The 26,670-nt window shown below is 45.5% G+C and overlaps 1 protein-coding gene and 2 pseudogenes across 1 annotated transcript in view; 2 read left to right on the forward strand and 1 right to left on the reverse strand.

Annotated features, from left to right (window-relative positions):
- Window positions 1-23,369, forward strand: part of SLC13A1 (solute carrier family 13 member 1) — a 45,146-nt gene extending 21,777 nt beyond the window's left edge. Inside the window, exons 7-16 of the mRNA XM_066633662.1 lie at window positions 3,693-3,715; window positions 3,884-4,024; window positions 12,146-12,265; window positions 13,567-13,665; window positions 14,343-14,444; window positions 17,216-17,319; window positions 18,442-18,551; window positions 19,865-20,026; window positions 20,818-20,955; window positions 23,244-23,369. Of these exons, the coding sequence (XP_066489759.1) occupies window positions 3,693-3,715; window positions 3,884-4,024; window positions 12,146-12,265; window positions 13,567-13,665; window positions 14,343-14,444; window positions 17,216-17,319; window positions 18,442-18,551; window positions 19,865-20,026; window positions 20,818-20,955; window positions 23,244-23,369 (1,125 nt within the window). The remainder of the gene's footprint in view (window positions 1-3,692; window positions 3,716-3,883; window positions 4,025-12,145; window positions 12,266-13,566; window positions 13,666-14,342; window positions 14,445-17,215; window positions 17,320-18,441; window positions 18,552-19,864; window positions 20,027-20,817; window positions 20,956-23,243) is intronic.
- Window positions 11,491-11,610, reverse strand: LOC136657891 (5S ribosomal RNA; annotated as a pseudogene).
- On the forward strand, window positions 18,659-18,772 carry LOC136657837 (5S ribosomal RNA; annotated as a pseudogene).
- Window positions 23,370-26,670: the final 3,301 nt, after the last annotated feature.

Here is a 26,670-nt window from a genome sequence, read left to right on the forward strand (position 1 = left end):
AAAGTGTCGACCCAATGTGCAGTGGCAGTAAAGAAGGCCAATTCTATGCTTGGGATCATTAGAAAAGGTATTGAGAACAAAATGGCTAATACTATAATGCCGTTGTACAAATGGATGGTAAGGCCACACCTGGAGTATTGTGTCCAGTTCTGGTCGCCGCATCTCAAAAAGGACATCGTGGAAATGGAAAAGGTGCAAAAAGAGCGACTAAGATGATTACTGGGCTGGGGCACCTTCCTTATGAGGAAAGACTATGGCGTTTGGGCCTCTTTAGCCTAGAAAAGAGACGCCTGAGGGGGGGACATGATTGAGACATACAAAATTATGCAGGGGATGGACAGAGTGGATAGGGAGATGCTCTTTACACTCTCACATAACACCAGAACCAGGGGACGTCCACTAAAATGGAGTGTTGGGAGGGTTACAACAGACAAAAGAAAATATTTCTTTACTCAGCGTGTGGTTGGTCTGTGGAACTCCTTGCCGCAGGATGTGGTGACGGCATCTGGCCTGGACGCCTTTAAAAGGGGATTGGACAAGTTTCTGGAGGAAAAATCCATTACGGGTTACAAGCCACGATGTGTATGTGCAACCTCCTGATTTTAGAAATGGGTTATGTCAGAATGCCAGCTGCAAGGGAGGGCACCAGGATGCAGGTCTCTTGTTATCTGGTGTGCTCCCTGGGGCATTTGGTGGGCCACTGTGAGATACAGGAAGCTGGACTAGATGGGCCTATGGCCTGATCCCGTGGGGCTATTCTTATGTTCTTAACTACAATTCCCAGGAAGCCTTGCAGGTCTCTTGTTATCTGGTGTGCTCCCTGGGGCATTTGGTGGGCCACTGTGAGATACAGGAAGCTGGACTAGATGGGCCTATGGCCTGATCCAGTGGGGCTGTTCTTATGTTCTTATAATGGGTACTCCTTTCTACAGACACATTAACTGCAAAAATTGATTCTGATCAGGAACTATACTATATTCTCACTCTGAGAATTTTTTGTGGCTTTGTAAGGAAAGCTTTCAGATCTTCTGGGCCCTCTTTCTCTTGGCCCCAGGGCTTTAGCCAGTGGTTCACAAACTTACCTGGGTCATGATGCTTCTGCTTAGCCCCCGCTGTTCTTCCTGTCTGAGCTGGGTGCCTTCATCTGGGCTCTGAAATCTCATGATATCCAAGATGATGATGCCCAAATCTCATGGGATTTCGCAAGGTCCAAGATGGTGGCACCCGGGAACAAGTAGGAGGACATCGCAGATGCCCCTGTGAGTGTGCCATTTCACCCTAAGGTAGCAGTTCCCAAACTCTCCTGAAGAGTTGGAGCCATTGTAAGTTGTTGTGGGAGTGGTACAGCAGCGGCACTCTTGCGATTGTGCTACCACCATGAAAACGGGGTTTTCAAACTCACCGGGGGTCACGCTGACCCTCTGGAGAATGCAGGGAGCCTGAGGAGCCCTCTGCAGGCCTCCCCGCACTTCAGAACTCAGATGAAAACCAGAGGTGGGTTACAATCATGATTGGCAGCAGATCTGAGGCATGGGGAAACCCATCAAGGAGGCCATAGGCTCCCCTCACCCTCCGGAGGGCCATAAAGACCCCTAGTGAGTTTGAAAACCCCTCTTTTCATGGCGGTGGTTCAATCATGGGAACACCATCACTGCAACCATGAGGTCACACTCTCCTTAAGCGACCTGTTTCTCCTGGCTGGCGCACCATGATGGCCCTGTTCGTGAAACGTTGCCCTAAAGCAGGGGTGCCCAAACCCCAGCCCTGGGGCCACTTGCGGCCCTCAAGGACTCCCAATGAGGCCCTCAGGGAGACCCCAGTCTCCAATGAGTCTCTGGCCCTCCGGAAACTTGCTGGAGCTCGCACTTGCCCGACACAACTGTTCTCAGCATGACGGCCAACTTTTCGACCGCTCACGTGAGCTGTGGGATGAGGACTCCCTCCACTGCTTGCTGTTTCACATCTGAGGCAGCGGTGGCAGCAAAGGAAAGGCCAGCCTTGCTTTGTTCAAGGCCTTTTAAAGGCCTTGAGCTATTGCAAAACCTTCATTCATTCATATAAGTTCCACCTCTAGTATATTAATTTATGTAAATTTCCTCAAATTTTAAGTGTAAATTAATTCTTTTTTCCCCGCCCCCCCCCCGACACAGTGTCAGAGAGATGATGTGGCCCTCCTGCCAAAACTTTGGACACCCCTGCCCTAAAGAATCACGATGCACACTGAGAACCCCTGGATTTAGCAGTGTATCCTTCCCAGTAAGGTTCCTCATTCCACCTAAATCAACCTTCTTCTTTCTTATCTTGCACCTTGACTTCCAGTTCATTTCTGGCCAAAGTCTAACAGTGAAGTTGTTGGCAAGGCTTATAACAAGGAACGTTTTGCCGGTACTAACCCTGGCTGTGCTTTGTCATGATGACTTTTGAATTCTTTTCTCAGGACCTATAAAGACTCCTTTAATCTCTGGCTCCTAAGCCTTTGCTCTGCAGCAGGAATCCTGAATAGTGCACTGCAGATAAAAGACGATTCCCTACCCAACAGCTTGTTTATGAGCTGGAAGGAGAAACACACCTAAACTGTGCCACAGTTTGCACACATATGTCTCTCATTGTTCTGTTCGCCAACCAGAAAAACTTTATTCACTCTGCATGACTTCATATGCACCTCACAGGTGATAAGGAGCATCTGCCCCTTGTACTAAGCTTGGAGGTGGTCTGGATATCTAACCTGCACTATTCTCTTCCTGAATTTGCTTCCAAGTTTTTAAACTGCTGACTCTAATCTCTGTCACAACATCCTTAGATATGAGCTGAATTGCAGTGTGAAACTTGCTCCAGGACCTTAATTATAATCCATGCATTGAACTCTCATTCCTTGATTGGAATGATCCAATCAAGCATATGAGGGTTGGACCACGCAGTGGTGGTCCTGGGCTTTTTTACTGCCGCTCTAAGCCGCCCTCCTCCTCTCCTCCTTTATAGGAGGAGAGGAAAGAGATGGCTAGAACGGCATCACCCTGAGAGTTGCAACCCCCTATAAAGGAATGGGGGGGGGGTTGCCCAGAATAGCGCTGAATCATGGCCAAGGTGGCCGCAACTCACAGTCTCTATGGGTGCAAATCCAGGTGCCATAAATGGGCAGCAGGGGGGTGAAGCTGGTGGCACCACCCCCGCAAACACAGCAGCCGTTGCCCTCCCAGGTATTCCACTGGTACCACTAGGCATTTGAAAGAGATCACAGTGGTTTGTCAGAACTGCCCTGTTGAAAGGTCTCTCCTGTTGTCCGTGCAATCCTAGGCATGTCTGCTCAGAAGTAAGTCCCACTATGTTCAATAGGACTTACTCCCAGGAAAGTATGTATCGGATTGCAGCCCTGTGTCTTTTTCAGGAGGGATTTTCTCTTTCCTTCCCCTATGTAGTCTATTTAGGTCATTTCACTTGCTTGTTTACCATGCTGAGATTCAGATTGTTGAGCAAGTTGCGAGCACTGGGTCTGTTTTGGGGGTATTATTTCCTCTTAAATGTATTTCTATGTATCAACACATTTTTCCTTTTCCCTTCCCCATCTTCCTCCTTCTTTATGTACGGTGCAGACATTTGTCACTTGCCCTCAACAATTGGGGCACCCCACATTCTGTCTGGAAGGCACATGATATACATGGAGGCCACCATGTTTAATACCTTTGACTGCAAAGGAAAAGTTGCAAGCGTGGCAAGTGTACTAGAAGCTGAAAAAGCTGTGCCAAAATTGGCCAAAAAGACTTGATAAAACCAAGCCTATTCTGAACAGAGATTGATAGTTTTTTGCCTAGTTTTTTTGAGTTAAATTGATAATGTTGATTATTTTTTATTTCATGTGTAAGCCGGATCCAGCGCCAAGCGAAAGTGGAAGAAAATACCGAACCCACAAGGACCAAATGATGTGTAAAGTCATGTGCTTGTGTATCGCCTATTCGTCGACCATCGGAGGACTGACTACCATCACTGGAACATCAACAAACCTGATCTTTGCAGAGCAATTCAATATGTAAGCTGCAATGCCAAATTCTTTATTCTGCTCCTCAGTACAGTTACACTTTTAATGCCTGCCTTTTATTAGTTCAAGGCTAGGATCCTATGCACACTTTCCTGGGGGTAAGCCCCATCAAAAACAATGGGACTTGCTTTTCAATAATCATGCATATGAATGTGCTTCAAGTCTATCGTATTTTGTTTCTGTGTACTTGTTTTTCTCCTTTCTCAGAGAATTGAACTCTCTAGTGCTTCTGTTCACTTGTTGATGAGCGGCTCGGTTCGCAATATCGCTCTGTCCTGAGCAACTGTGCAGCCACTCATAGGCTTCAGATTAGAAATTATAGTTCTTCCACCAGGATCTGCTTTCTAGTCTGACTGATTACACTAGTGGTTCCCAAACTGTGAGCTGTGGCTCCCCAGGAAGCCAGGGAAACCAGCCAGGGATGCTACAGAATCCTCGCGAAAAACCCGCCATGCTATACATGTATAGGATTGTCGCCCTAATGGGGAGCTGTTGCCAATGACCCGGTAGGTCAAGCAAACCGCCAGTCAAAAATGTTTGGGAACCATTGGCTTGAGCCCAGGGCTTCCAGGTCAAATGCATTCAAAAATCCAAGATGTCTGAGGTGGAAACCGATGATGCCCTACAACCACCAATTCTTGAAAAATGGGGGGGGAGAGCTTGGTACCAGGTTGGAGTCCAGCAGCATCCAAATGGCCTGAGGTGACTCTTTGACGCCTGTCTGCCTGGAAAAGCAAAAAGATAGAGAAATAGTGCAGTAGCATAGTGAGACAGTTGCGGGGGGGCACCCCTCACATAGCTCTGCAGGTGCACTGTTTTTCACAGGGGTGTGTGCAGAACTTGCTGCCCGAGAGCTCAGAGTGGCAAGTGAAGTGCAGGTGGACTCTCCCTTCCCCCCCTTGTGTCTGTTTGGTTCCAAACTGGAGCCATTTCAGATTTGGGGCAGTGACGCAGGGGCAGGGCTGAATCCAGTGTTTTTTTGGGGGGGGGCATGAGCACTATCAACTCCAGAGCCCTGGTCAATCAGGAAGGTAGACCTGGTCTCCGGGTTGTACTTGATGGCCTCCGTGGCCAAAGTTCACTGGGTGGATAGATCTGGACTCCCACCTGGCTTTGGAACCCAGGTCTACTGGTAGGATAGACCTGGGCTCCCATTCCAGTCAACCCTGCTGGCACCTTCCCCTGGTGCCCAATTTTGCTCCCCAGCCCAGTGGGTGCCCTTCCCTGCTGGTAGACAGTTTGGGAGAGCACACACCATGGCCCCCCCCTTGGATCTGCCCCTGCACAGGGGAGTGACGCAATGACATGGGGCACAACAGCATCATCTTGTCACCCCCGCCCCAGGCACCAGCTAGCCCAGCTTAAGTGTTTCCAGTCACACAGTTTCAGTGGTGGGATTCAACTTGTTTAAAACTCTCCTCTTGAAATCAAGAGAACTTAAAAAGTATTTAACTTGGGCTGGATCAGGGCCTTCCATTTTACAGGAATGCTGGCAGCAGGGTTTCAGCCCAAGAGACCTCATCTACAGCTGAAGGCGTAGGGTGCTTGATCTTGCCTGTTATTTCGAGGCAACCACAATTTTTACACTTGATACTAGCATACGACAATTGCAGTATCAAGGTGCATTCTGTCAGTTTTGCTCTGCGTCCCAAATGCTTCTAATCTCCTAAAATGATTTCTGGCTGTCAGGAATATTGCCTGTCTGCCATCTGAAATTTGTTAAAGGTGGCATCATTGCAGACTGAATTTTATACACAAGAATATATCATAGTTCTTTTTTTTTTCCCCCAAAAAAAGCATTCATACATTCAAATAAAAAAGGCGCCATTAAAGTTTCCAAACATGGTTATAGAAATAACTATCTTGACAAAGCCAGCTCTCATTTCCAGCTATTTCTATGTTCTTCCTGAACAACCAAAACATTTTGCATACATGACATTTTACCGCAGCCCCTAGTTTGGTGTCCAAGCTCCAGAAACACAAGGCAGAACCTTTGGGGAATAATTTCTGTATGGACATACAATGCAAACATGCTTTCATTGGAAGTACAGGTCAGGCCCTGGTATCCATGGGAGTTCCACTCCCGAACCCCTATGGATACCAGAATCTGCGGATACTGGGGTACCTGCTTAAATGCCTTTGAAATTAAAAAAATGGTGTGAAAACGGGGGCTCCTACCATCCTGCACCAAAACCATGCCATTTCCAAACCTCCACTGCAGTGGCAAAGGTAGAGGGGGTGCAAAGCACCAAGTTTTGCAGTGTGCAAATGGCCCTTCCTCCTCCGCTTCAGAGCCATTTTGGGCAGTGAATGCAAAATGGAGGCGTATGTCTCTGCCCTCCATCCAGAATGACTCTGAAGGGGAGGGGCTTCCTACACGCTGCCTGCATGCCACACACCTCCATTTTGTGCCCACTTCCTGAAATGGCTCCTAAGGGGAGGAAGGGGGATGCCTGCATGCCATTGGGGGGGGAGGGCTTCCTGCAAAACTTGGTGCTTTGCACCCCCTATAGCTATGCCACCGCTCTAAAATAGAGCTTAAAGACCCACTTCTGGCTTGAGCTGAGGTTCCTTCCTTCTCCCAGTCTTGCCTCAGAATGCATCATGATGTACTTACGTTTACCTAAGTATATTGGTATGGCAAGTAAACGTGCCAAAGAGACTGTCCCTTTACCGAGAGCGTGAAAGATGTGATAGTGATCATGATTACTCCTGCCACTTTTTTTTTTTTTTTGTCCGTCCTCCTTTTCCTCCTGTAATACTGAACAGGTCTCCAAATTTGCTCTAAAGCAGGCAGAAGATGACAGGCTCGTGCACCAGCAACAGTGGTAGCAGGCCACAGCTATTTCATCTTCTGCTTCATCCATTGTGTTTATACACATTCCCTGGGTTGCAACCGACCTCTCTAGGTAAATTTCAAAACCTGATTTGAAGAAAAAAGTCAAGGGAGAGTTAATATACCAGGAAAAAAAAATGGAAAATTGGGGCAGAAGTGGGTTAGAGCCAGACAAGGCAACATAAGGGAGACATAAAGGAAAGCACTGAACAAAACAGCCTATCCTCAGAGAGGGAAAATGACAGAGCCCATCGGAAAGAAATATCAAAAGCAATCAGGTGTTAATCTCATCAGGGTCTATAGCCTGCCATACTACAGCTGCTTCTCTGTGTTCCATTTGGTTGTGATTCAACATCCCTCTTTTGGGGAGATTTTTTTTGCCCCTAATCTAAAGTAATATGAAGTCTTAAGAATGGTCTTTGGATAATATAAAAAAAATCTTACTCCAGAGTGATAATCTTATCCCTAGGTCTGTCCTGATAAAGCCATTTTGTCACTATCAATACTGCAGGTATAAATCACTTCTGCGCAGAACCTGATTAATGCAAATCACGCTGTTAAAACCCTGACAAAAGGTGGAAATGGAAGGTGGCTGCTAGAACAGGTTGCTTAGAAAGTTCCCGTGGGATCCTATCAGTGTGGCAGTCCAAACCACTCAAGGTCAAAGACAATTTTAAATGCATGTTTTACTGGAAAGCTAGCTGGGCAAACAGTGTGCTCAAACAGCCCTAGACAAGCAATTATAATTATATAATCGTACATATTTAGATGATCGTGATGCTACCTGGTAGCAACCTGCTTCATTGGTCAGTATGCTCTGTACTGTGTGCTGTACATGGTGTCTGTACAGGAAGTGTGTACTAGGCCCATTAATTTAATTTTGACATGGTACATTCATTATAATGACTTTTAGGTGTCTTTTTTCACAACGAATATTTTTCCCCCCGAATGATGACATCTTTACCATGCCTTAGAGAACGTCAGCTTCCCCTAGACCTTGAGGACATATCTGTGATCTCACAGCCTGAAGGACAATTTCAGATGAAATGTCAGGGAGAGAGAATGTTGGCTATATGTCTCACACTAAGGGTGGCTTATGTCAAAAAAATGAAGATGATCAGAATTCAGAAGAGAGAGCATATCAATGTTTTTAAACCAGTGTCACTCGGTATGGCCTATACCAGGGGTTCCCAAAGTGTGTGTCGCGATGCCTTGGGGCTGAATGGCTTTGATGGTGAGTGAAAAGGGCCACTTTCATGTGTCGTGGCACCTGCAGTACTTATTGCACTGTAGCTACACCACTGAATGAACTGGTGGGTTGGCATTCCAGAAACAAGTCCAGTCCTCTTATTGAAACTTTGCAGCTGTACCCTGCACATGCCCAATCTCGTCTGATCTTGGAAGCTAAGCAGGGTCAGGCCTGGTTAGTGCTTGGATGGGAGACTGCCTAGGAATACCGGGTGCTGTAGGCTTATATACCATAGTCTTTCGAGACTGAAGGTTGCCAACCATTTTTTCATGCAGTTTAGAATTGCATATGTACGTACCTATTACCGCAGTGTATGACTTATGGGGTGCAGGGGATAACATTCTTGTAAGAACATATTAGGTGAAATATAGAAGTGGGAGCTTTGTGCTGGAACTGAATAAGCAGTCATCAGATGAGCTTTAGGTGGATGACCGGAGAGGGAGCCCGGAGAAGAACCAGGAGGTGGAATGTAACCCTTTGAGCATTGTTGATTGAGGAACAGTGCACCAGACACACCAGCTTCTGTATATTACTGCAGAAACCTGCACTAGCTTCAACCTGGTCATGAATTTCTTCAAGTTTACCTTAGCACATTAGACATAGCAGATGAAATTCATTTTGCTATCTGTCTCAGAAACACAGTTTCCCTAAAATAAGGTGGGGGGGGAGTAATCATCCAATAAAAGATAACACCTTACTTATTTTGTAACCCTCAAATCAAATCTGACACCTTTGTCCCAGAGAGGGCTTAATGAAACCAAACAAACCTGTTCTCTTAATGAAACCTTTTCTCATTATAGAATATCTCACTGTTTCTTAAGCTGTCGATCTATGCCTGGCTTTGCAGAGTGATGACTTCAGACGATTGGTATGCAGAGTGGGTTGTGTCCCAGAAGGGAACTTGCCATGCATAACTTGTGCCAAGGCATTAAGCCTCTGACAGGGACTATATTTTCTCCCCAGAGGACCATTCCTCGTGGTACCTCCTGTATGTCTCTGCCTCAGAAAGATGCACATCACACAGTAGGGAAGAACTGTAAGAGACAAAAGCAACACATCATATACTTTACTGCCATAGGCATGTGAAACCCCTGCTGTTGATTTATCCGTCAATACCCCACTGCTCATAAGAACATGATTTCAGAATTTCATGATATACCTGCAGTGACTTCAGCTAATGTTTTGTACATACGATTTTGCTTCACATGATGCTGTTTTTAGTTCATATTTGCATGACACAGAGAAGGCTGGGTTGAGAAGGCTATGTTCTTCTCCCTGACATCTAGTTTTCAGGGCCTCTGATAGGAATTTTATCTGGAGATACAATGTTTCTTTTGGACCCTTTCCCAAAGGGGAAGGGGGCAAAAGAGAGGGGGAGGATGGTGATGGAGTGGGTAGAATGGGGCTGGGGAGGGGATGAAGCAGGGCGGGAGTATGGGTAGCAACGTAGATTTTGGAGCCCAGGTCTACTGGCCTTCCTAGTGTGGAACCCAGGTCTACCTTCCTGTGTAGTGTCGGCAACTAGATACAGTAACATGGAAAACCAAATGCACTCCTAAGTCTCTCTGAAATATTTTGAATATAAAAAAATCATTGCAGAAAATTAGCATCATTGTAGTTAGGCTCACACTAGAACGGAAAGATTCCTATGTGTATCGAAACTTACTTCCGCAGCAGCTGTAGTCCCGCAGCTGTGTCCCTGAGCTCCTGTACACTTCCACATGGTAAATGCAGCCACAAGCCAAAGAGCTACTTTAGCAGGCCAGTTTCCTGCCGGATTTAACACTATGTTGAGGAGTGTCATGGATGCATTCCTGGGCCCAGCATTTATGACTTGCAGCAGTAGCCACTGCCACAGGCCCATGGTAGTAGTGATGGTTTTGTGACTTTTATTCATTGCTATAAGCCACCTTGGGTCCCTCCGGGGAGAAAGTCGTGATAAAAACATAGTAAATAAATAAAATAAATAGTGCCTCCAGCATCCCATGCAGGCTGCAAGTCCTGGTGAGATAGGAAAATGTAAGGTCCTAGGAAATTTCTGGCCTGCCTGCTTTGGCTTCTGGGCCACCTTCTTGACCCTGTAACAAATTACCCCTTTACCCACCCCCTATGGGCCTTATCTAGTTTTCTAAGAAGATGGACTTTTTTTTAAACGGAGCATTCCAAAACCATGACAGCCCCCCCTCCCACATGCTAACTGAAGTGATCGGTTCTTCCGATACAGATTTACCCCCTAGTGAGTATTTTGCTGTTAGTCCCAGAAAGCTTCTTGCACTTGGAGATTCCAAGCCATTCAACAGTATCCAATATCCATAACTTGCTGGCCTTTTCACATGCATTCAGTCTTTCCATATTGCCTTTTCAGACCTCAATGTCAATGCCTGGTGCAGTCTTGAATCATTCAACTGGAAACCTGGGAAATATTTATGACCTTTACTTCTTCCGCGGATACAACCATAAGCAAACCATAAATTTTCTAAGGCGGCTACCATTTTGTAGTTCTTCAGCTACAGGAGCATTTACAAGAACTGGGCACCAGTTTGATTTCTATGTTGGTCTTATTCACTTTGGGTGCCATATTTTATTTTATTTTTTCGCTCACAAATATAAAAAAGGAAAAGTCTTGAAAAGCAGTGCTTATCTTTCAGAGGTGCTGTGTTGTGTCTTTGTTACTGTGGAAGTCAGAATGTAGATTGTCAAGAATCACTGACAAACTTTGGTAGTCTCTCAACTGGTAACACCCAAGAAAAATGATTAAAACCATCCAGTTTCTGTTATTTCAAGCAACACATTACCTGATGGTTATGAAGTGAACTGGTTCTGCTGCACTAATGCAGGGGTCTCTAATTATTTTGATACCTCTAGATACCAGGTTCTAGGAGAGAAAAATACAAAAAAAAAATTGCTCCTTGACCTAAAAAGGTAGTTCCTCCAAGGGTGAGAGCATGTTCCAGAGTCAGAGGGTTCACGCAGAGGCTTCCTGACTGCAGGACAGTGCAAGCAAAAGTGCTCAACATGGACACCTCCAAGGAATGGAGAAATTACAAAGTTTTGCTTCCAGTTATGGGACTTTGTGCAAAGCGCTGGCGTAACTAGAGGGGGCGACGCACTACGTTTTGCAGGGAGCTTCTCTGCAGCATGCAAGTGGCTCCTCCCCCTCCCCTTGGGAGCCATTCGCTTCCGTTCCCCCCCGCCGCCCACATGGCTCCAAAGGGGAGGGGAGGAGCCACTTGAACGCTGCAGGGAAGCTCCCTGCAAAACTTAGTGCGCCGCCCCCTCTAGCTATGCCAATGGTGCAAAGGAAACAAAAGCATTTCTGAGTAAACAAAGCGGTTTGGTTGGCAACCTTCAGTCTTGAAAGACTATGATATAAGCCTACAGCACCCGGTATTCCCAGGCGGTCTCCCATCCAAGTACTAACCAGGCCTGGCCCTGCTTAGCTTCCAAGATCAGATGAGATCAGGTATGTGCAGGGTAACAGTTGCTATGGTTTAGAGCTTTTCTATAGGTATGCAGCATAGGTTTCTGGGTCTTCCTGAGTCTGATCCACCTTCCCAGGTCAATATGAACTTGCACCAGCGCTTGAGCTGGCACAAGTTCAAGTTAACCCATAGTAGCTGCTGGGGCTTCCTCTGAGGCAAGGGGACATTTGTCGCCAAGGAAACCTCCAGTTACTGAAAATCCCCCACAGGATACGAGCTGTACCCATGCTGGAACCATTGCACCACCATAGAGAGATTGGACTGCCTGTTAACAGTGGGGTATTGTAATAATATCTTGTTTGATTTCAATTAATCATCACTGAAAACAGTTTTGTTCCGACAGAGCTCATCATATGCTGCCTTAATGTTTAATTTTTTTTTGGAGCACAGCTATCTATACATAAAGCTTCAGCTGCTGGAGAAATATTTCAGGAGAGATGTATTAAAAGTTGCACCCCTCTTGGAGACCTTGAATGTAGCCAGCATCTTGTTTTTGAATGCAAAGCCAATCTCTTAATTTGACTTTCTTTTTCATTTTTCTTCAGGTGGTACCCGGATTGCCGATGCATCAATTTTGGGTCATGGTTTATTCTTTGCATCCCCATCACTATAATTATCCTGCTGCTTTCTTGGGTTTGGCTCCAATGGCTTTTTCTGGGTTTCAAGTAAGTTAATGCTTCATACAGCCTCTGCAACTGTGGTTGAGATCATCATAAATGGAGAAGAAAAAGAAGCGATATTTTTAACATGAAAAAAAAGCGTGATCTCATTCATGAAAATTCATGGGCAATTGCTAGAGAAGAAGGTTGCATTTCATTCACACAGGATGTCCTTCTGGTTCTTTAGCAGGAAACCATTAGAATAACTATTGACATGAGTTTTAAAACAAACTAGTATACTCCAAAATAATCTTTACATGTGAACTGACAGTGTGATGCCAGTGTTTCCCATGCACATGTGATAGATTCTACTCATGTTTAACTGAAAAAGCACCATTAGATAAGTTTTGGTATTACCCTACTTTGATTTTTCACCATGGGCCAATGTATCTACCAACAATTTTTGTATAACAGCCAAGATCCTCCTCCCTGTTAAGTCTTCCCTGCTGAGGAAAGGAGAATAGTGCACTCGCAGTCTACAGGCATCCCCTCATATCTGTGAAGGTTCCACTCCAGACCCCACCGTACATATCAAATCCACAAATATGGCGGAACCCTATGAAAATAGTAGCCCCCTCGCCCACATACCCATTGCAGAACCATAGTTTTTGTGTAGTCACTCTATTTCTTGGTTTAACAAAGCAACTTCCTTGTTGAACTGACAAATGTGACTGCAGGCTAGCAGCCTGCATGCTATAGATAGACTAAAGTGAACATTAACAGGAACTTCCTGTTAACGTTTAGTCAGTCGCCCTCTAGCGTTACAGGCTGGTTGACTGCTGTTGCATTCTTCAGTTCAGCAAGCAACAAGCACCCACACTTCCAGCATCACTACACCAAAACTAGGGTACTGAAATGGGCCCTTGGGGGTATTGGGGGGGGGCTGAACCTGCAGATCCGTTGGTAATGGAATCCGCAGATACCTGATCGATTGATATGGGGGGATGCCTGTATATGCTTTGTGTGCTGGAGGTTCCAGATTCAATCCTTGGCATCTTCTGGAAAAAGCTTGGAAAGACCTGCATCTGAAACATTGAATAGCCACTTAGAGGCCAATATGCGTACATGTACTGTCCATATAGATTGTCTGGCTTAGCTCACAGGCTGTCCAACATATACCACATGTGAAATATCTTTTGAAACCAAGAGAAGTTTCTAAAGCAGTCTGTGATATGAAGTAGGGTGGAGGGAGTCTCCCGTTTATAGGGAAAAGTTTTAAAAAAAAATCTCAACAGCAGGAAAAGCAGCCTATAACCTAAAAAATGGATAATGTTGCCTATTATTGTCACTATCAATTTTCATTTTAGTTTCAAAGAAATGTTTCAGTGTGGCAAACCAAAATCAGCCAGAGAACAGGCTTCTGCACATGTAATTGAAAGCGAGTACAAGAAACTTGGACCAATAAGGTAAGGCAGACGGTTAAACAACAGGAGCAAATATTACCGTGATGTTAAAGCAAACTGATTCATAAGAGCATAAGAAGAGCCCTGCTGGATCAGGCCCAGGGCCCATCTAGTCTAGCTTCCTGTATCTTACAGTGGCCCACCAGATGCCCCAGGGGGTACACACAAGACCACAAGGTCACTTGCAGCGACCTCCCTGCATCCAGCATTCTATTTACGCTCACACACCCCATCGAAGACACCAGATTGCAGTTGGGTTTAACTTGTGCTACTTTATTAAACACAGTGACCAATTTTTCATGCATGAAACCTACTGACCATACCTTTCCTCCCTCGCCAGTCTGGGGTAGGCAAAAAACCCGCCATCCATGGCCAATTCAGATGACCAAAAAAAAAAAAAAAAAAAAAAAATTCCCACTCGGCCCTCATGATGAGTGACCAGCTAATCTCAGACTGTACATACCCATCATGGCTTGTAACCTGTGGAGGAGTTTTCCTCCAGAAATCGGTCCAATCCCATTTTAAAGGCAACTAGGCTGGATGCCATCACCACATCCTGTGGCAAGGGGTTCCACAGACTAATTACATGCTGGGTAAAGAAATATTTTATGTTGACTGTTCAAACTTTCCTGAGTTAGATTTGAAGGACAATGTTAACATATGCTCTACTTCTGTTACAGTTACCCAGAAGTTGCCACCCTTGTCCTGTTTCTTCTAATGGCCCTGTTGTGGTTTACAAGAGAGCCTGGATTCATGCCTGGCTGGTCCTCACTTTTTTCAAAGTAAGTTAGTAAGTCTGGAATGGCATAGGATTGGCTGTTAGTTCTCTGCTTAACAAATCATTTTGTCATATGGAGGAGCTGGGACATGTGTTTCATGAGAATTTTGCTTCCAGGTAGATGCAGTTCGTTTTTATTTGAACTAAACTTGAACAAATAAAATGAACTTGATCGTCCCACATTAAACTGTTTCATGGTGTAATATTCCCAATCTAAACTGATGAGGTTGGAATGCTGCACTTTCTTACTAAATTTTTCTCCAATTGTTTCTTTTAATGCAAGGCATTTCTTAATTAGCTGGACTTTCAATTCCTCCCATTTTAAGTAGACCCGTTGTGATGATCCGTGCAAAACGAAGATCCGTATGAAAGCCGATGGTTCATTCTGGCGCTTGTCTGATTTCTGTAGATTGAAGTGTGCAATTAAGTACATCGGTGTGCCCTTTGACGATTTCACTTTCACCTAATGCAAAACAAAACATTATTTACCCTTACTCCGAGAAGCTGTGCAGTTACCATGGCAACACTGGTGATGGGAAGAGCAGGATAGTTCATGTGAGGTTGGCAGCAATTCCTGTTTCTCACAGCTAATTAACTTGTTACCTGAAAGACATACTGCCACCAATTTGTACCACAGCATCCTAAAACCCACAGCCTTGAGCAATTCCTTGAGAAGCTGGCCACGATGATAAGGATTCTCCGGGTCCATCTTGCCAGTTCTTTCAAAGAGCCGTCCACTTGAAAGGGGAGCGGAAATCTCATGTAGTTTCATTGGTCAATCAAATGTTCGCATAGAGGGAGGAACTCATGAACACGGAATGTTTTGCACGTCAAAGAAACATGATCCCTGAACAATTTCCTTCTAATATGTGTGACTTTTCTAGATAAGATATATGAAGCAGTTTGAACCCTCAGAAAGCGCTATGTAAATGCGAAACATGATTAAGTGTCACTTGCTACACAACAATTCCTCCTACCCCAACAAAAGCAGGAAGAAGTTGCTGATTTCAGAACCAAGTGGCACAGAAATTTTCTAATATGCACATTGTTTCCCAATGTAGACAAAAGCCAAACAGGTTGAGGGCCCGATCCTGAACTTGGCGCACTGGCTCACCACCTGTGTGCACTGTTGCAAACGTGCCACAAGGCACATTGCAAGCATTACTGCCGGCCCAGTGCCACAGCTGGCCCAGCGCGAGCCCACGCTGGGACAGCACCGGCTGGAGGCCAGTTGATCACCACCAGGTGCTCCAGGCAAAGTGCTGGGTGGTGGAGAGTTGAGTGGGAGCATGGGGGGAGATGTTCCGAGGTGTGGAAGGTGTGGGAAAGGCAGGGAGAAGGTGTGACTGGAGGAGGGGGGAGCGGAGCAGGAGGGGGGCTGGACTGGTGAAACCGAGCTCCGCCGGATCCAGAGCCCCGATGTTGGCACTTGCGGTTCAACACAAGTCATCTTGATTCTGTGCCAGTTAAATAGCAGCCGCAGATAGTAGCCCAATTGTGGGACAAATGCCCCCTTCCCTGAGGATCTGCCTCCTGCTGTCCAGGGTACTCAGGGTGCCACAGCGGCCATTTGGCACAGTGGCAGCCCTGCACACCAGGCAGCTCAGGATTGGGCTATGGGTATCCGCAGAGGTTCTGTTCCCAGAACCCCTGCAGATGCCAAAAATTGTGTTAAATGAATTCCATTTACTCAAAAGGGTCATTCAATTAAAGGAAAAATGACCCTTTTAAAAAACAGCCTCACTTACCATTGTAATGTGGGCGAGCAGCAGGCAGACAATCAATCAATCAATCAATCAATCAATCAATCAATCAATCAATCAGTCTTGCTCTCTCCCTCCAGGCACTTAAGTTCACTCCAAGACAAGTGACCCCTCCTGAGCTTAAGCCCTGGAGGGAGAGAGACAGATTGATGGCTTGTCTGCCTGCTGCCACTCTCCGGCATTACAGTGGTAAGCAAGGCTGTTTTTAAAAGGGATGTTTTTCCTTTAATTGAAAGGGCCCTTCTCATTATGTTGAGATAAAACTGTGGGTGAAAAATCTGCAGGCAATTAGGTTATACCTGTATTCCTAGTTGAATTTTCTTCATCCATAGTAAAGAGAAACAGCGTTTGTTATTTTTTCCAGCAAACTATTTGCTGGAATAGTTTGCTATTAAATTCAACAAGTGGGGAAGACTAAGCGCTGTGGTGTAGCTACAGGGGGGTGTACAGTAAGACCTGCAGGCCCTGCAACACGTTGTGTAAGTGGCCCCTTCCACTTACTATTGGAACCATTCCAGGTGGTGATAGCAACACACAGGATTACCTGTGTGTTGTCATCACTGCCTGGAATGACTTTGACAGCAGGTGGGAGGGGCCACTTACACGGCACATTGCGATGCCTGCAGAACTTACCACGCTGCCCCCCCCGTAACTATGCCACTGAGTACAGGTAAGACAAAGAGATGGATCTCAACCAAGTCCTTTAGTAAAAATATTTGAAACTAATGCTCGAGCCCTTCATTATTCATTTAACCTAGTGTGGATCATCTCCTGAGATGAATGAATTGCGCTATGCCGCTGGAATCTACTTTCCTCATGTGTCAATCCAAATTTAGCACTTGCAACATGAATTAGAGATGCTTCTCATCAAGCCAAAGTAGATGTATAAGCCCTCTGAAACATGAACAAACTTTGTCAATATCAGATATGATTGCTGAAGAATTGGAGGAAAAATTAATTTTCCTACTGCTCTGATAGTTGGGAACTAACTGTACATTAAATCTTTCCTCAGTTTTCCAGGATTTGCTACTGATTCAACAGCTGCCTTATTGGTTGGCCTCCTCTTCTTCGTCATTCCCGCAAAAACATTATCTAGAACTTCAGATGGAGAAAACAGTTGAGTAGACTTCCTTGGCCATTTTTGCACAAATATTGTGAAGTACGGTCACAAGGTCACTGAGAGCTGAGTCGTGCAATAGTATCATCGCCTTCTTTTCCACTCCGTGTAGATAATGCTGCTGTTGTGAGCAGGTTGAAAATATACGGTTGGCCCTCAGTATCTGTGGGGTTCCATTCCCAGACCACCCAGGATACCAATTTCCAAGGATAATAAATCCTCAGGGAAGACCTCAAGGACCTCCCAGTCACAATCGGAAGGGTCTTCTAGTCACATCTGGGAGGCACTTCCGATTTTCACCAAAAATGCACTGCAGAACACCTCCCCATGTCTCCAAACACCTCCCAGATGCAACCAGAAGATCCTTGAGGCCCTCAAGATGTGTGTTCAGCACCCACGTTGTGTCATACATGGGTGCCAAATGAGGGCCTGCCGTACATAGTAAACCGGTCACGTGAATTGTTTTTCAGAAGCAAACACGGGCGGAATCCCAATGCACCTGTTGAGGGCACCATATTCAGTACGCTGCACACATGGAACTCTTGTATGCTTGTGAGGGAGGGTTCTTTATACACTCCCGCACATAGATTAATGCAGTTCTCAACTATGGATCAGCTTCTTCCTTTCAAATGAACAGGAGGGTTAGATGGGACAAGAGGGTTCTGTCTCCATATTAATACTCACTAAAGGTAATCCACAAAGTGGAGGAGACTTCCTCCCATGACTCATGCGCATAATTTATGCACTGTGAGCAAATGGATAATAGAACTTTGTCAAAATTTATACAGGTACATCCTTGGCATCCAAGGGGGTTCCATTCCCAGAACCCTCACAGATGCTGAAAACCATGGGTAATGAAATACGTGGTCCAGCCTCTGTGAGTTCTCCGGAGTGGGTTTGGAACCCATGGTGGGTCAAATCCATCGTTTCCACATTCGCTGATAAAGAGGAACCAGTGTACATCCCTTGTCATTGTCCCAAGTCAAATTTTTAGAAACTGTGTGTGTATGTGTATGTGGTATGGTTGTGCGAAGGCAAGCAAAACAATATTAGAAGCTTAATGCAATGAGTTTCTTTCCCCCCACTGATCTTAACAACATATATTTTTTAAATCCCTGTAGTTGTTTTTGATTATACTCCACTAATAACTTGGAAAGAATTCCAGTCCTGTATGCCCTGGGAAATTGCCATCCTGGTTGGTGGAGGCTTTGCGCTGGCAGACGGCTGTGAGGTAGTACAGTTTTTTTTAAAAATTTTTATAGTACATTCAATCAACTATAGTATTCATAGGCACAAGAAAAATGCAGAGAAAGGTGCATCTTTTCATTAGATTTACTGGACAATGGTTACCCTGCACATGCCCGATCTCATCTGAACTCGGAAGCTAAGCAGGGTCAGGCCTGGTTAGTACTTGGATGGCAGACCACCTAGGAATACCAGGTGCTGTAGGCTTATACCATAGTCTTTCGAGACTGAAGGTTGCCAACCAACCAACCAACTGGACAATGGAACAGTAAGAGAATGGTATAGTGAACAGAACGATCATTGTGGAATAGTGATGGGAAAGCTGGAGGTTCAGATCAAAAGCTTTAGTATTTGGGATGTTAGGACTGAAATTGCTTGCATTCAGGTCATGTGTGGTACTCAAGGGCTTACAGCCCAATCCTATTCCCCCCAAAACCAGCACGGATGCAGGTGTCCCAAAAGGTGTGTGCTTCAACCTATGGTGATGGTGGTGGGGAAATCTGAAGTCAAACGGTTAGAAACATTTGTACTTACCTCCAATTAAGCCAGGTTGCCTGAGGGTCTCCTTGGACATACACCATTGATTTTGGTGGTATATGTCCAAGGAAAGAAGAGAGGTTTACAAAAGAGAAGATAAGTTCCAGCGTGGGCCATTGCTGCTGGATCCACCTGGTATCACTTCCTCCCTGCCCCCAGTTCCTCCTTCCTACTCCCCCAAAACATTCCTCTTCCCACCCACCCCCACTGCCAACACACTGGTGCCTGTGGACTGTGGCATCCCTTCTGGCCTGCACACGCAGCTGCCAGCCATTGCTCTGGCCGCCTCTTTTCACTCGCCGGCAGAACAACCCTTCTGCTGGCATCATCGTGCTTCTGGTGATAATTGAGCCATCAATAATCAAGAGTCTCATCTCACAAGTTTTTGTGGGATCCAAGATGGCGGCACCCGGCTGAGCTGGGAATAAGAGGCTGCTTGGGGCATCGTGACCCAAGTAAGTTTGGGAAGCACTGCTAAAGACGTTTTACACAGAAGTCCTGTGGATTTGAATGATCCTCAACATAGAGAAGTTCTAAACATGGTTCATCAGCCAAATGTTGAGCATCTTGGCATCCATACTCTTTATTGGGAGGGGGAATATACACTGTGGAACTATGATGTTTGACGTGCCCCATTGTTTCCACTTCTAGATTGGCCCTGTCATTCAATAAGTGAAGAGATTGTGTTAATTCTGCAGTCACGATAATATAACGCGTGTAATCGCATCCATAAATGACGGTGTAAGCATCTCTTTTTTACAGGACTCAAAGCTCTCAGTCTGGATAGGAAGCAAATTAACTCCTTTGGGATCGCTCCCCGTATGGCTGATCATCCTCATCTCGTCTTTGATCGTTACCTCCGTCACAGAGGTGGCCAGCAATCCTGCCACCATCACAATATTCTTGCCTATCCTGTCTCCTTTGGTGAGTAACCTTTCTAAAACTGGGTTGTCAGGGCACCATCTGAGTCGCTAGAGAGTAGTAAAAAAAAAGAAAAAGGATTTTCTACCTCTTCGACATTTGCTTTTGAATAGATCGGAATTAGGGCCAGGCTAGGCATTCAAGGCAAACTCCATGTTTGATAAACATGTTTGATTTTGCCTATAAAGCAGGGGTGTGGTCTATCTTTTGTTGCAAGAGAAGAGAGCAAAACACACAGTGCCTACAGAAATGCCCCCCCCCCCACTCCCTGCCACTACTGTACATTGGGAATAAAAGCCCCTTACCGTACTCCTTTCGTGATTTTTGCAAACCCAGAAGTGTGGAACTTCCAGTTTTAACTAAAGCAAGGGCTGTGTCCTTATATATTTTTCAATGACAAATTCAAGTTCTTTATCCTAACCTTTAAAGACTATCCTGAGTGAACTATGGTAAATACCAAAGATTAAAGGGCGATCGTGACTGTTCAGTTGTGCAATCCTATGGGACAGTCATCTCTTCTAGTAAAGTGAGGCCCCAATACATAGTAGTTGGAGAATAGCAGAGATTTGATAATTATTTCAGATGGCAGTTCTCTTTGTAAAAAAAAAAAAAAATCAATTTATCAAAACAAATGATTGGTCCTTACACTTTTGTAATCACAATCTTGGGAAGTACTGAAAAGGCATCTAATTTGTATTTTAATTATATATTGTATCAAGGCTACACTTTGTTTAATCGATGCGTGCCATGAGTTCCTGAAATCAGTCCTCTGATGGTGTTTCCTTCTTTAACAGGCTGAAGCCATCCACGTGAACCCCCTTTATATTTTGATCCCCACAACCCTTTGCACTTCATTTGCATTCCTGTTACCTGTAGCAAACCCACCCAATGCCATTGTATTTGCATATGGTCATCTGAAAGTGATTGACATGGTGAGTTAACAACAAATAATGTACAGTTTACAGAAACCTTTCCCAGTATTTCTCTGATAAATAATGATGACAAAGGATCTCCTCTATGGAGAACTCGTGCAAGGAAAGCGCCCTACAGGTAGACCACAGCTACGATACAAGGACATCTGCAAGAGGGATCTGAAGGCCTTAGGAGTGGACCTCAACAGGTGGGAAACTCTGGCCTCTGAGCAGCCCGCTTGGAGGCAGGCTGTGCGGCATGGCCTTTCCCAGTTTGACGAGACACTTGGCCAACAGTCTGAGGCAAAGAGGCAAAGAAGGAAGGCCCATAGCCAGGGAGACAGACCAGGGACAGACTGCACTTGCTCCCAGTGTGGAAGGGATTGTCACTCCCGAATTGGCCTTTTCAGCCACACTAGACGCTGTTCCAGAACCACCATTCAGAGCGCGATACCAGAGTCTTTCGAGACTGAAGGTTGCCAACATATATATAGATAACCAGGGTATATTTCTGTGGGTCCTTTCTGTAAGTGCTCAAACTGCTTGACATACTTTCAGCCCAATCTAAATTGGTGCTGGCTTCCACAAATGCACTGTGCCGGTGCTCCGCCAGTGCTCCATCAAAGCTGGCTGCCCCAAAACCACTGTAAAGCACTTTGTGACAGTGCAGAGAGCTGTCACGCCAGTGGAAAGGCCAAAGCCTTCCCAGCCATGCCAGCAGATTGATGGAGACCCATTGGTGCAGGGGTGGAACAGGAAGGAAATGGGGTGGCAGATCAGGGCCTGGAGGGGGGGTAAGTTCAGTGGCAGTGATGCGTGCCACATCTCAACCCCTTCCTGGGCCTGATCCACCTCCATGGATCAACTCAGATTGAGTTGACCTATTGTGGCTCCTCAATCTTACCCTGGGGCAAGGGAACAAATGTTCCAGTACCCCTATGAGATCTCCAGCAGCTGAAAAACCCATGTGGAATACAGAATACCCTGTGCTGGTGCTACTGCACAGCTGTGTGGGGATTTAGTTAGGGTTAGGCTGCACATGCCCAATCTCGTCTGATCTTGGAAGCTAAGCAGGGTCAGACCTGGTTAGTACTTGGATGGGAGACCACATGGGAATACCGGGTGCTGTAGGCTTATACCATAGTCTTTCAAAACTGAAGGTTGCCAACCAGGCTGCCCAACTCAGTAATTCTTAAGAACATAAGTCCTGCTGAATCAGGCCAAAGGTCGATTTTTTTTCAGCATCTGTTTCCCAAGTGATCCACTGGATGCTTTTGGAGAACCACCAAAGAGGGAATAGATGCAACTGCTCAATCTCACTGTCACCATGGGTGACCATATTACCTCTGAACATAAAGATTCCACATGGCCATCATGACCAAGAGTCACTGTTACTTCTGTCTCCTATGAAACTAATGCCCTTTTAAAGTCATCCTAGCTTAGGGGCCATCATCACATCATGGTGAATTCCAATAAATGGGATTCCATAATTTAGTGGTTCCCAAATTTACCTAGGTCACAGTGCCCCCGCAGCCTCTTCTTCCCAGTTAAGCCAGGTCCTGCCATCTTGCAAAATCTCCCTGGATTTGGTGAGATCCAAGATGGTGGCACCCAAATCACATGAAATTTGGGCATCACATCACCATCTCGGATCTCAATTTTACAAGATCAAAGATGACAGTGCCCAGGGGGGAATAGCTAGAAGGGGCGACCAGGGACACCTCATTGAGTCCCTGCGAGTGTGCAACAACATCGCAATGCACAGTTTGGGAACCCCTGCTATAATTGAACCACATCTAAATCTTAAAATAACCTATTATCTCCATTTCAGATCAGAGAGAAAGGGGGCTGAGAGATGCCTGAACCCACCTAGTGAATGCAGGGTTGCTCTTTGGACCAGGGTCTTTGCATCTCATAGCTCATAATCTTAACCACTTTGGCAAGACCGGCTTTCTTAGGGCCAAAGAACACATTACATTAAATGCATACTTTGGTTTGAGCGTGTGTGTGTGTGTGTGTGTGTGTGTGTGTGTGTGTGTGTGTGTGTGTGTGTGAGAGAGAGAGAGAGAGAGAGAGAGAGAATTACAATTGATCATTGCATGGTGGAAATCAGAACTGCAGCATGCAAGCAGGGGAGCATTTGCCTCTTGTCACATGTTTCATGTCCTGATCAAAATCTCCCCACGACATTGCAATTAGCCCAGGAGAGATGCTCTCATTCTTTAGAATTTCTTTAGTGAACCTGAGGAATTCCTGTTAACTTCCAACTTTTCTTTTTATAACATCCCTCGCTCTTTTTTGCTTTTCAGGTCAAAGCTGGTTTGGGCATTAATATCATTGGAGTGGCCGTCGTCATGCTTGCTGTCACAACCTGGGCAGTGCCCTTGTTTCAACTCAATACATATCCTGCTTGGGCAAATAGCACCACACCTTAAAAAACCTAGTTGGAAGCTCTTTTCTGCCTTCTTCCCACCTATGGACCAAGCTGCCAGACATCTGCAGTACACCAGTAGACCACTAGAGGTGGAAGACCAGTAGACCACTAGTTGTGGTCTAGAAGATTTTATGTTTTGTGCTTCCTTTACCCAAGGATGGATATGCCTGCACTGAAGGTCATAAAGCAAGAATATGGCACTGAACACTGCAACGGCCAGTCTCCCATCAGATCTTCCAGTTCCGGTTTTACTTGTGAGGGTCCTGAACTTAGTAAGTGTAGTTATACACATTCTTTATGGATGGTCATTTGCCCCTGTTCTTAGGGTCACAAAATAGTATAGTTTTAAGTTCTTGACTGGTGGAGCGCTGGGATAAGAACATATGATATATATTTTTAAGTACTAGTGTAAGTTTCTCTACCCTAAGCAGTATAGCCATGAGAAGGCTGTGCTCCACTTGGTGCCTGAGTCCTTCTTGGCCCCAGGGAAAGAGGGGTAGAAACAAAGGGGCAGGGGTTGCTAGTCCAGCAACCAGGATCCCCCCAACCAGGCCTCAGAGTTCAGAGGGAGCTGCTTCTTCCTTTCTCTTTCTCTTTCTCTTTCTCTTTCTCTTTCTCTTTCTCTTTCTCTTTCTCCTCCTCCACCTCCACCTCCACCTCCACCTCCACCTCCACCTTGGCTCCTTCCCTGGGCTTGCCCTAGTCCCAGGGAAGCAGCCCTCAGGTAGCCTGTCCTGTGACCTCTCATCACTGGACTTGAGTGCCTTATGAAGCCCAGGGCCCTCCCCTTCCAGGGTTGTCCCCTCCCTATCCTCAGCTTTACCTGGTCCAGGTAAAGGGCCACAACTCCCCAAAGACAGGAGGCCTTCATTCTGCAAGGAGCAGCCAACACTGTGCCTTGATGACTCGGGACAGTTGGAGGACCAAGCATACAGCCATGCAGCTGATGACTGCTTCCCCACCAGGGTTGTAATGGGACAGCTGGAGTCCCCATGATGGTGGGGCAAGTTTGGAAGCAGACCCTTAGCTCCTGTTAATAGTCATATAGAAAAGAATCATAAGAGAGATAAGGGTATCACCTTATCTCAGACCTGCCTTGAAATCTATATGTGGAAGTGAGTTTCAGCTCTGAAAGACCACCCTGTCAATTATTTTGCACTTTTTCTACTAGCAACATTCAGGCAATCCTTTTGTCACCTGTAATGAGAATTTCCGATGCCCCGGGGCAGGGTGCAGATTTCTTAGGATACCACCAAGCAGATCTTCAATTGCCAGCCCGTCCTAGCTGATGACTACTGCAGCTCCTAACATGACCACCAAAATATTCTGTGGTTACAGACTGTCATGAACAAGTCACATGCCATAAACTTATCCAGTGGCATCACCGGGGGGTGTGTCAGGGGATATACGCTGCACCGGGCGATACGTACAGGGGAGGTGACACCACTACTAGCCAAAATGGTGGTTTTTAGGAATAATTCTATCATATTTCTTTTGATGCATAATTTCATGCAGAATGCAATGAAATGAACCATGCTGAAATTATTCTATCGAAAATTATAGCCAAAAAACCAGCTGGGGCAGGGCAATGATGGGTGGTCATGCCCACCACCGGGGGTGTTGCCACACTCACTGCAAGGGAGGAAGTCCGTAACGAGGGTGACGCTCTGGCCTCCCACACTGGGTGACAGAAACCTTAGTGACGCCACTGAATGTATTCCTCTGTGAGCATCTTCCTGCCATGGGAAGGCATCTGTTGGCAAAATGTTTTCCATGGTAACCAATGTACAAAGGACGTTTGAGCTGATCAACTATCATGCCATGAACGCAAGAACTCAAAACACAAATATGACAACCGGGATATTCTGCGCTGAAAGTTTCATACTGTACCTAAACCCGAATGTTGGACGGTCCAGTAAAGAACTTCTCATTATCTACAGGTGAATGTTTTTAACCAGAAAAGCTCACCAGATCATATGGATTCTGTCATTGTCCACAGATGTATTATATATATTTATATCCTGGTATGGTACATTAGGAAGCTATATAACTTCCTGGTATGGTACAACTTCTTGTTGCTATGTTTTTTTAACTGAAAATGAAGTGCCTTTTCCACTGCAGAATCTCTATTGAGCTGTATATACTCTGGGTGTGTTTTCAAGCAAGAAACCATGCCAAAATTTTAGCAATTTCTCCACCTCTGATAATGTTTCCTTGAGAAACAAATGGTTATATTGAAGACCATGGCTATTTGAAGTGCATCTGGGGCTCTTCAGTCTAGAAGAGAGGTGCCTGAGTGGGGACATGATTGAGATGTACAAAATTATGTAGGGTAGGGGTCTCCAAACTTTTTGTCCAGAGGGCTGCATCAAATATCTGGTGTGGTGTGGAGGGCTGGGAAAAAAATTTAAATATAAAATTTAAATAAATAAATTATAGATGGAACTTAGATGAGTGAATAAATGAATGAATGGGTTCATTCACTGAACCTCTCTGGTCCTCAGAACACCCTCCAGACACAATCAGAGCACAGTTCTGGTCATGTTCAGTTGAATGGGCCAGAGTCTTTCAGGGAAAAGAGGTTGGACGCGGGCCGGAAAGAGGCTTGCTGCGGGCTTCATCTGGCCCCCGGGCCGGGGTTTGGAGATGTAGGGGATGGATAAAGTGGATAGAGAGATGCTCTTTTCCCTGTCACATAACACCAGAACCAGGGGACTTCCACTGAAATTGAGTGTCGGGAGAGTTAGGACTGACAAAATATTTCTTTACCCAGCTTGTAATTAGTCTGTGGAACTCCTTGCCACAGGAAGTGGTGATGGCATCTCACCTAGATGCCTTTAAGAGGGGATTGGTCAAATATCTGGAGGAAAAGTCCATCATGGATTACAAGTCATGATGGGTATGTGCAAGCTCCTGATTTTAGAAGTAGGCTACCTCAGAATGCCAGATGCAGGGGAGGGCACCAGGCCGCAGGTTGTGTCTGTTGTCTTGTGTGATCCCTGGGGCATTTGGTGGGCCACTGTGAGATACAGGAAGCTGGACTAGATGGCCCGTTGGCCTGATCCAGCGGGAGTCTTCTTACGTTCTTATATATATTCACCTAGAATCCTGGTTATTGCACGGGCCCTATATAATGTCCTGTAATGTAACAATGCTGAACAGCAGCACTCCTATTTATTGACATATCTTTATTCTAAAATTCAGATGTATAAAAAGAGCTCAGCTCCTGCAGTTTGCAAGTATGTGTAAATCTAGGGAGATAAAAGTTTGAGGGTCTGTTTTCTGGTTATTATTACAAATAA

Source organism: Tiliqua scincoides, chromosome 7 (assembly GCF_035046505.1).
Source record: "Tiliqua scincoides isolate rTilSci1 chromosome 7, rTilSci1.hap2, whole genome shotgun sequence".
Lineage (NCBI taxonomy): Eukaryota > Metazoa > Chordata > Lepidosauria > Squamata > Scincidae > Tiliqua > Tiliqua scincoides.